The sequence below is a fragment of the Xiphophorus hellerii genome, chromosome 11 (genome assembly GCF_003331165.1).
Source record: "Xiphophorus hellerii strain 12219 chromosome 11, Xiphophorus_hellerii-4.1, whole genome shotgun sequence".
In the NCBI taxonomy this organism is placed as follows: Eukaryota; Metazoa; Chordata; class Actinopteri; order Cyprinodontiformes; family Poeciliidae; genus Xiphophorus; species Xiphophorus hellerii.
This window is the reverse complement of record NC_045682.1, coordinates 11,767,821-11,779,217: the sequence shown is the minus strand read 5'-3', so window position 1 is coordinate 11,779,217 and position 11,397 is coordinate 11,767,821. Positions and strand designations below refer to the sequence as shown.

At 38.8% G+C, this 11,397-nt stretch overlaps 1 protein-coding gene across 1 annotated transcript in view; it reads left to right on the top strand.

The window, feature by feature from the left end:
* The window catches only part of LOC116728660 (GDNF family receptor alpha-4-like), a 33,862-nt gene that overhangs the window by 11,206 nt on the left and 11,259 nt on the right, over positions 1-11,397 (top strand). The window contains exons 3-5 of the mRNA XM_032576934.1: positions 9,207-9,473; positions 9,553-9,645; positions 9,722-10,091. Coding sequence (XP_032432825.1) covers positions 9,207-9,473; positions 9,553-9,645; positions 9,722-10,091 — 730 coding nt within the window. The remainder of the gene's footprint in view (positions 1-9,206; positions 9,474-9,552; positions 9,646-9,721; positions 10,092-11,397) is intronic.

Here is an 11,397-nt window from a genome sequence, read left to right as displayed (position 1 = left end):
TGGGCTCAACATTGCTGAGACGCATGCAAACATTATAATTGTTTAGATTATGACAAGATAAGAGGAGACGGGGGCTACCACACGTCCAGCTTCATCCTGATGATGTTGGCAGTGGGTGCCCATTAGAGATTAGGATCGCTGAAAATGATAAATGCTTTTCTTGTTAATGTCAAGCCGCTCATGCATTCTGTGTATCACACAGAGTACTTAGCCTAGGTGGAATCACACCAAGCAAAAACATTAATTTTCAAGTGCCAATTAATTGAGATCTGTCTCATTACACATGCAAATGAGATACTCTGTCATGATGTCAGTTCTTCCTATTATACCTGATTGGAAATCAAAAAATATTTGACTCAAAGTTTGTCATTAACATCACTGAGAACTGTGGATTGTGCAGAATGGAGGCTTAAATCTGCATCTGTTTATATTTAATTATCATTGGTCGTTTATGCTGCCTCAGCAACGCTGGCGGGAACTTCGGAATAAGAGTGCAGCCTCCCCGGCTTGTCTGTCATCAAGACCAAAATGAAGAACATGAACGAACACAACATCTGCTTATTTCTATGGTAGATTGTGTCTGCTTTAGGCAAAACCTTAACAGATGATTTTGTATGTCTTTAAATTAAAAGACATACTTTCATATTTAAAGTAACCTTTTCATGTTTCTACTGTCTCGTGCATTGCCAGATTTGATGGAGGGGATGTGTAAACATCAATTGTCAAGCCTTACCACAGATTCTCAAGCAGGTTTAGGTCTGAATTTTGATTGCCTGTTATCTAAACTGTTTCATTTTTAGCTCCAGCTGTATGTTCATACAAAAAGAGTATTTTCTTAGTCTTTCAACGACTGCTTTCTTTGTACCTCTCTTCTATTAAATGCTTCATTGCTTTCCTGTCAGCCGATCGGTACAGAGTTTGCCCATCTGTGTGAATTTCTGCAGCTCCTCCAAAGTTACCATAGGCCTTTTTGGCTGCAACTGTGAATAATATCAGTTTTGATAGAAAGCCATGTCTTTGTACCCTCCTCAGGGACCACTGAGGAGGAGGGTTGGGAATCCCTCCCTCCCGATGCCTTTTGTAATCTAATGTCCTGCATGTTTTATATAAGTCTCTATTTCAGCACACTTGATTCTAATGATTCAAGTGCTGCAGAAATCTGTTAAATACCCAGTTATTTAAGTCAGGTGTGAGACAGCAAAGAGACGCCTAAAGCATTCAGGACATGTTGTCCCTGAAGACCAGGATTGGAAGCCACTGCCTTAATCAATCTTCATTTGCAGATGATAGATTGAACAGTGCTGCATGAGGTGTTCAAATCAGATTTTTTTTCTAACCCAGCCCTGCTTCAATCTCATCCACAACTTCATTCCTGACCTGCTGTTTTCATTTCTCTTCCTGATGCTTTTTGTAATCTAATGATCTCTAAAGAAAACCTCTAAGGCCTTCACCGGACAGCTGGATTAATACTGAGATTAATTTACACACAAATTATTTTTTTTTTACTTTTTTTTTTACTAATTGGGTGCCTTCTGAGGGTAATAGGTTGTTCTTAGTTTTATTTAGAGGTGTTGGAGTAAATCTGTCTAAATTCCAAAAGCATACCACACTTTAAAGACTTTTGAGAACGATTTTAAAACCATGCACCCGCATTTCTTGCACTTCACAGCTTTGCAGTAATGCATTGTGCTGGTTTCTCACATAAAATTCGAAGACATACCTTATTGTTTGTGGTTTTAATATAACTGGAACAATATTCAATAGTTATGAATACTTTTGCAGCATGCTGTATTTAGTGTGTCAGGATACAGAAATCCTGGTTCCTGGTTATCATTTCCCAGCTAATAACTTCATTCATACCTTTCCCTGAATTTACCTTGCAGAAATCTTAGAAACAAATGGCCTGACACTAAAAGGCCTGACGGTGTTTGTGCCACGTCTGAAAACTATTGTTAAATGACATTTAACCCGACTTTGACCTGTTGCTGCCAGACCCCTTTGGATTATTACAAAAATCCCAGGCAGTGCAGGCTGCCACTGTTGACTGACTGCTGCTATTTTTGCACCTCACTTACTGGACCTGCTTGAGCCTTCCCAACGTTTGTCACAGGTTCAGTACGGTTCGTTTTGAGTTCACATGAGGTGAAAGATATTCATGAGCATTTTCAGTTTCACGCTTTGAGTTTTTTTACTTCAGATTTTCGTTCCTTGTTGTCGTGCCGTCTTTTTGTCTCTCCTCATGCTGAGGCATTGTCTGTCTGCACTCTGTTTTTGTGTTTCTGTTTTGTTCACAACAGCAAGGAAATTACAACAAATGTAATTGGTAACCTGCCTGTTGAACATCACACAGGTAAAATAAAACAAAAAATAAGCTTTTTTTTAAAGTAATTTACATATTAGGCTTTAATGTAATTAAACTGAAGGATAACTGTCATCATAATTTCACCTTTTATAAATGTGATTTCTCACCACCAGCCTCTTAAAAAATGTGTTATATTGATTGTTTTTTTTTCCTATCACCTAACTGCCATTGCCAGTTACTCAGTTTTTTTGTATTAATCTGCATCTTGACTGTCACTCACAGACAACTGCACAGATAAAACCGCTCTGGTCAATGGGCATTACGGGCGTGTGTGTGTGTGTGTTTGTGTGTGCGCGCATGTGGCCAAGAAATTATGTGGCACATTGAAATTTAGGAACACAGTAAACAGCAGAAAGCAGAAGCCTGGAAGATTCACTCCAACTGGCTGATGATGCACCTGATGCATTTAACCTGAACTACCATGGAGGCATCCAGGGTGTGTGGGGTGTTGTGGTTAATGCATGCATAATGTGGCTCCACAATCCGACTGCCACGCCTCATTAGATGAGGCATTAGCCATGTAGTAGACGCACTATTTCAGAACATGAAATTAGTGTGAACTCAAGAGCACCTCTGGCTCTCATGTGTTTTACAACTTTTTCTTTTTTCAGACACCATTTTACCATCCGCCACAGCTTGACTGGGCTCGATTCTGGCTTCAGCTTAGTGGAGATACACAATACCTGCACACAAACCCGTTCAGTCTTTGTTGTTTAGTCTACACAAAGAAACTTAGAAAAAGAGGCTCAACTGGACCACATTCCTGGTTTTCCTGCCTCACAGAATCCAGGTCTTGTTTGCATTTCATCAAGTCTAATTGAGGATTCTGCCTGTCAAAGCATGGCATCAAGGCACATTTAGTCAATTCTAGGCTGGGAGTTTGAAAGGGTTTGCCAAATGTTCATGCCGCTATCACTACAGTCTCTTGTGACCACAGAGTGTGAAGAGCTTCAGTCAGTTCAGCAGGGATCATAAAGGGACAGAAGTGGAAGTTGGAATAATAATAACTCTATTCTTATTCATATTTATTGGAAAGTTCCACACCTCATGCATTTTCTTCTATATTTAGTAGAGGTTTTCCAATTTACCAGCCAGCTGACAAATCAACATTTGGCCAGTTTGGGAATAAACTATTTTAGTTTCATTTGAGCTGATCCCTAGGAAAACATAGCAAGTAGTGTCACTTATTGGCGTGTTTCCGCATTTAGTTCATTGTAGTGTCTCGCTGCTATTTTCTCGTAGTGTGTGTGACTTCCTGTCGACAAGTCCCTTCTGTCACAGTTCCCGACCAAATTTCACATCAGACTCACACTTCCCCACTAGGCATTCTCTCTTGCCTAATTGAATTACTGCCCAACAATCTGGATTCTCTTCAACCTAACCCACCATGTTTGAAGAGACAGAAGAGGGATTTGCCAAACTGTCTCTCCCGGTGAGAGTGGGCGCTGAGTGTTGAGGGTGGTGCAATAATCACAGCGTTAACCTTCATCAGCTTTGGCTCACAAATTCTATTAATCACTCCAGTGAGAAATCAATAGGGTGCATTAAAGCTCACATATCAAAGTAATTCATCTCTTACAGTTTTTAAAATATTTTATATAATTATTTTTAAAATCAGCCTCTCTTTTCTAACATTTTTCTCAATCAGGCGTTTTACTTTTTAAAATTTTTTTGCATTGCAGAATTTACTTTGCCTTGCCACCGTAAAATCTTTTTTCCTGTTATGACTACAAACAAAAGTACATTTTATATGGATTTTATAGGAAAGACCAACACAAAATAGTTCATAATTATGAAGCTGAATGAAAATGATGGCTTTTATTTTAAAACTGTTAAATGCATTTTCTGTAGCCAACTTTTACTATGACTCCTTTTAATAAAACCACTGCACTTTAGAAGTCATATAATTATTCAAAAGGAGTCATACTTCTGTGGAACAAAATAAAATAAAATCAAGCTGTTCTAAAGGACTTAAATGGACAGCCATGAATTTGTTTCAAGACTTGAAAATCAAAATAGAAACTGAACGTAGACTTCACCCAATCTGAATGAACTCAAGTTATTAAAGACAAATTAGCATAATTTCAGTTTTGCAAACTGATAGAGGCAAAACCCCGAAACTCTTGTAATACTGCAGAGAGAATTTAAAATCCATGCCTCACTTTTCAGATTGCTATTTGTAAAAAATATTGAAGGCCATTCATCATATGACGTCCACTTCATAATTATGGACTCCTTTGTGTTGGTCTGTTACTTAAAATCCCAGTTACATACAACAAAAATTGTCTCCATACAATTGCAATTCTTTGCAATTTAGACTGTTGGCTCTTTCCTTTCAGCTGTGGTAAGAATAAAAGAAAACAAAGTGCTCTCTGTGCACACAGAAGATTACAGGAAGCTTCTTTAAACTGCAGCACAACACAGTGGGATTTGACACTTTGGTACAATTAGCAATACATAATACATAGGCAGACTTGCAGATAGACAGGTAATGATCTCCTTTACACTTCACGCGGAGCTGTGACTGTGACTATGACTCACTGCCGTGATACTATTTTTTCATCCCACCTCCTCCTATGGATTCTGTGCGGCGGCTTTGGAGGTTTTCCCGCTGCGGGGATGAAACATAGCTTCTGTTCATGATATGTCTTATACCAAAGCGAGACATGGACCTCATGTGGTGCCTGAGATTACAAAACATGCAGCAGCAGAATTGAATTGCAGTCGTGCTTTGTGCCACATGTCAGCAGGAGCTTAATCGAAGTGTGTAACCAGTCGAACTCAAAAGCTGTGTTTGTGCATGAACTGACGTGATGGATTATATGTTTATGAGCTGAGCCAGTAAGTACATGTGATAAAAAGACATGTACATGTAATGAAGGATGTGTTGGCCATCCTTCATTATGTTTATTTCTAACACACTTTCTGTGTTTGCTAGTCTTTTGTGTGTGGTTTATTGATAAAAGGGTACAACAAATTCATAAAGTCAAGACAAAAACTGTGTATATTCTTTGCTAGACTGAGATCATATGGGTATAAATTGGTAAGAGTAATTAGGTGTCGCATTAAAAAATAACTAATTTCCAGAAGAGCTTTAATAAAATACATTTTTCACTCACAAAGAGCCTTTTTCCCATTGTTTCCCTCAGGCAGCTTCTGTCTTTTCTGCTTTGTGGCTCTAATGGGGCCACAATCATCATTATGGAGTGATTTGTGGCTTTTCACTCACAGACCTTCCTGGTTAGAACATTTTCAGTCAAAACAACCCTAACTCTTTATTTCTACAGGCAGACGGGCTGTTGTGGTTCTGAAGAGAAAGGAGGATTAATAGCTTTGTATTGCAGAGTGTAAATATTTTGGTTCGTCGCCTTATAGCATCTGTAACCACGTTTGAATCTTGACTTTGCAGGCCTTTGTTTTAGGAGATTGCAATTTTAGTGAATTGCAATATTTCTCAGCATCTCAGCAAAAGATGGCCTCTTTTGGAGCAAACAAGGATGGTGATGAGTAGAAGTGCAGCTTTGGTTTTGACATGTAATTGGTTGCATCATCATGGCGGTGAAATGAAATTCTATTCAAGATGGTGACTTGATCAAGAGAAAGAAGAAGATAGATGATGATGAAGAGAATAGGTAAAGGACTAAACCATCGGATACCCCTAATGTGACAGTAAGTGTCAAAGAGAAATGATCCTCACAAGATTTGTGAGATAAGACTGGAACTAGCTGCAGGCAAAGTCTGTGAGTTCAGTGGAGAGGTAGGATTGGATGATTTGTGAAAATGATCTCTGCGCTATGAAAAGAGCGAAAAGTTGACTGGAATTTCTTGAATCTGGATTGGAGATGTGCCTGTGGTTGTTGTACTAGTTGGCTTTTTGAGAAGTGATTTCATATCGTCACTTCTTTACTGAAGTGTGATTTGGAGTTTTATTTCATCTACCATGTTCCTCGAATGGCTGAAAGCCAATATTTCAAGTACTTTGTGTGCAGTAAACACCATTTCTTTCCTACACTAAATGAACATATCATATTAAAGAATTATACCAAATTAATTGTGATTATGATTTATTTTATAGCCACGCTGTTCTCCTTTTGCCTACCTTTTGAAATGCATCATTGTATCAGTGTGATATACACCGTAGCTTTTCTCCTTGTATAAATTTAGTATGCTCAGATAACTGTAGACCTGTTTCCAAAACTGAATTGTGTTAAATAAACAGTTTTTAGCTTCACAGAGGTGTTGCATCTGGAGGCGGTGTTTGATGTTGGTTAAAATGCTTTTTCCAAATAAATGCATTTCTGTTAAAGAAGGTTTTCACACTCACTGCTACTCACTGTGTCTGACAATAATATATGTTTTCCAAATAAATTACATGTATGACCCTACAATATATAAAGTACAATAAGCATATCAAACTTTTTCAACATCTTTTATCCTTCAGAGTCTAATGACTCTTATTACAATGCAAGTTTTATTGTGATGATGAATGGAGTAGTTCAAACGATGTTTTAGAAAAAAAAACTCTCTGTGAGCGTTTGTGCATTCTAGACACATCTAATATTTGAGAGTTGGCTGCTGAACAGCATCGCTTTTGAGGCAGAAAATTATCATGTTCATATCTCTTCTTTTTTTTTTTTCTCTTTTTGTTAGTGTGTGTGAGGCTGTCTATTCGCCAAAATTTATGCCAAGCTTATGAAGGCAATGCTGCTGGGTTGCTAAATCCCAGAAGCTCTCCAGTGATGAATCCGGTGATGAAAATAGGGTTTGTCAAAATAATAAAGGCTTGAAAACATTGTTCCGGCGAAGTGAACATCTGTGAAATCAGAAAGAAGGGAAATCAATCTTGAAAATGTGCTTTGGAAGGATGTCAGCAACTGTAATCCTGCACTTGGGAACGTGGATAAATTATCGCCTGTAAAAAAAGACTTCATTACTAGTATGACTCATGAAAGACATCAATATGGTCCAACACTGAGCGTTGCCAGGAATCTGACATTACTGTATTGTGACTTAACAGTGTAAAATCTTTATTGTACATGTGTTTGTATTAGCTGATGAAATATAGGCAAAAGTGGCCGAAATACGTGTGTAGTCATTACCAAGACCTTGGTCAATTACTTCCACAAAATAAACAGTAAAACAAAATGGTTGTAAAAGAGAAAGGGGACTTTAAGGCAGCAAAACCTTTTGGTTTGGCAACCACGTTTGGAAACCAAAAGCAAGGCCCCACAGGCTTACCAAAGCTCTGCAATAAGTCAGACAGTAGAATACAGTGAGACCATTTAGGCAGAAAAGAGTTTTAACGATACCTTCTGCTCAAGAGACAAGCTGGCACACTGTGTTAGGCTCAAGGGAAGGTGGCAATATTTTCAAGAAAACTAGGAATAAAAATATTTTGTTCTCACAAATAATTTGAAAGTTTCACAGATTAGAAAATATAGGAACTGTTATTAGTGTACACACAGTCTACCATTAACTCGTAAGGAAGAATATAGTTGAGAAAACCATTAAGATGCTGAGCAAATTATTAAAACCATTACATAAAAACCAAAACAAAAACTGAGCTAACAGTGAAAGAATTACTCAGTAATTTGATCTGTTCAAAAATTCAAGACATGCTTGATTGCGAGTGTTTCTAGTAGGCTGGCTGTCGCCGTTCCTCCATGTGGTGAAGGCGGCTTCACAAAGGACATCTACAGTCTTCAGCTAATTGTTTTTCTGGGCAAAACTTCTTGAATGTTTTGAACAAGATCCAGAAAGTGTTTTGTCAGACGAGCGTCGTGAACTGCACCTGCTAAAAAGATCCACTGATCTCCCACTCAGAGGAAGACCCTCGGTGAAGAGGGATGCCACATCTCCACTCCAGTCTCTGGTTTTACTCTTTGCACAACCTAAAAGAAAAAGCTTCAAGATTGTGATTTAACCTCATCCTCTGTATCATGTTGAAAGGATCTCCCAGTGGGATCTCCTTCTTATGCAAGTAGTATTAGAAAACATTAGGACAATGTCATACATTTTTTTCTTGTCGGATAATAAAACTTTGATCTAGAGGTCTTAATTTGGGTCAACAATCTGCCTTTGTCTTCATGAATAATTTTGCTCGGTGCAGGTGCAATTTTGAGGTGGTTTAACACTTGACTCTCAAAACCATTAAGAAAAATGTCAACTAAATGTTTTTCTGCATCCAAATAAGGCAACGGTGTTGTAAGTAGTTAAGTAGTTGCATTACTTCACTCCAGGGATGTGCAGCTCAAAAATTCCAGCTTTTTTAACCTTTGCCATCAGAGGGATTATAAGCTTGACAAGCCAGGTTTCTGCACTGATTTAGATTTTTTTTTTTTACGTTATACCTGAAACTTGAGATCAGCTGATTAACAGCCTGTTTTAGTTTAAACGCAATGATTGATCATTTTGTTGTAGTGTTTTATGTACCACATATAATCTAAAAACATTTTCTTTTAGTATATGTTACTTTAAAGAATGCTGCCTGCACTCTATCATTACAAGCCTGCTTCTTGGCTGAGATGGAGACTTGAGTTTCACACTCAAGTTGCACATTAATTGCAAAAACTTTGTGCTTGACGTGACTTTTTGACCAGAACATAAACTACAAACCTGAGCTCTGACAGGTGAATTGAAGCTGGACATTGTTGAAAGGATGAACTTGATTTATTAGCCACTGACCTTCACAGATCATGGGATATTAATAACACATAATGATTTATTCATTTTAGCCATAATTGAGCACACTGTACCTTACTTTTTAGTTTGCAATTCATAGCGTCTGTAATGAACCTGTTTGCAGCTTTTGTAGGTCATAATGTCAACCTCTCCTCTTCTGCAGGCGGTGTTACAGTATCTGTGTCCTTAGATTGTCTGGTGGCGGAACAGGGCTGTGTCCAGGAGCCGTCCTGCAAAGGCGTCTATCGCCTGCTGGAGTACTGCGCGGCAGAGGAAGCCGTGTCGCCACTCGGTTCAGATGCCCGCCTGGAGTGCCTGGAGGCCCAAAACTCACTGCAGGATTATCGCCCCCTTCAAGTCTGCAAGTGTCAGCGGGGCTCTCGCAGAGAGGAGCACTGCCTGAAGGTTTACTGGACTGTGAGATTTGCAGGTGGGTGGAAAACCCAAACTTGTACGTGGGTGTTCTTTGAATTCAGTTGCTTCATTCGTGTGGTCCAATATTGTTTCAGCATATGATGAGTATGAAGTGTCCCCATATGAAGAGCTGAAGTTGAATCTGGTGAGAAACATAGAGGTATCGCGTATGGCCTCCATTATGGCAGGTAGAGTATATCCTGTTGGTTTAGAAAGTTATTTGTTTTATTTCACACTAACGAGTCCGTACTCTGCTTCCTGCAGCTTCCTCTGTTGTCGTGGACGGCCAGAACCAGTGTCTGAAGGCTGCTCAGGACTGCGGCCTGTATGAGAAATGTGGCTCCTTGCGTTCAGAGTATGTGGTAGCTTGCACCAAGCGAGCAACAGCCACCGACAACAGCTGCAACCGCCAGAAATGCCACAAAGCCCTGCGGCGCTTCCTGGAGCGTGTGCCAGAGGAGTACAGCTTTGCTCTGCTTTTCTGTCCCTGCTCTGACACTCTGTGTGGGGAGCGCCGGAGGAAAACCATTGTGCCATCATGTTCGTTTGAGGAGAACGCAAGAGGGGAGGAAAGAGTAGGCAAGCCCAACTGCCTCAGCCTCCAGAACTACTGCTCCAGAGACGAGCTGTGTAGGTAAGAACCTGTGTGCAGAGAAACAGAAGCAGTAAAGTCTGCAAAGCATTGAGCAGCAATCCATTTACCCACTTTCCAAAGTAGTCGCATTACTTTATTCAAATATTCATAACAGTTCAACTTTTCATGCTTTTTCACGACAGCCACAAACTTAAAATATGCATAAAATGTTTTTTTATTGGAGCTGAATATGATAAATGGAAATAGTTCATAATTCTGAATTTTAAGTAAAAGGTAAAGTGCATGATTTCAAAATTATGCACATACAGTACAGACCAAAAGTTTGGACACACCTTTCTAATTCAATGGGTTTTCTTTATTTTCATGACTATTTATAAGGCAAGAAATCCCACTTATTAACCTGACAGGGCACCTATGAAGTGAAAACCATTTCAGGTTGAAGCTCATCAAGAAAATGCAGAGTGTGTTCAAAGCAGTAATCACAGCAAAAGGTTGCTACTTTGAAGAAACTAGAATATAAGGGGTATTTTCAGTTGTTTTACACTTTTTTGTTTAGTGCATATTTCCACATGCGTTATTCATAGTTTTGATGCCTTCAGTGAGAATCTACAATGTCAATAGTCATGAAAATAAAGGAAACTCATTGAATTAAAAGGTGTGTCCAAACTTTTGGTCTGTACTGTATAAGCTCTTGAGAAGTGTATTTAGGTTTAGCTCCGCAGGGTCAATGATTTTAGAAACATATTTGCTGTATTTGTAGCTGCATTTCTCTGGGGAAAAGTTCCTACAAGCTCTGCAGATCTATAACCTGAAATATGTTTTATTTTTTGACAAACAGGTCAATGTCCATCCATTAAAAAATAACTCAATGCTTTTGATTTGAGTTTCTGTGATCGGGTTTGATTTTCTTTGGATTCTTTGGGTTAGGGGTCATCAACAAATCACATTTTAAATTACATTTCAATTGGACCACCTCGCCTTATGTGGTCTTATAAGTTTTATATATATGTATGCTTTAATCTATACCAGCTGTGTCAAACTCATTTTCATCTTGGGCCATATCAGGATATTTAATGTTCTCAGACATCTTGTCACATTGATGTAATTTGACAGTATACAGATAAAACTGCTTTGATTTGACTGACAAAACAATATTTAAGTACACAATTGCTATCTTGAAGGTTCTATTTAGGCTTTCTATGTAGAAATATAGACTAATTTAGGGTCATGCTAGAGGAGCAGTGGTTACAGCAACACTTAAGCTGGTCTACGTATACCATCTTACTCCAGTTCCTCCTAAGAGATCTCCACTTGCTCCCAGACCGACTGGTTTGTAAAATCCATC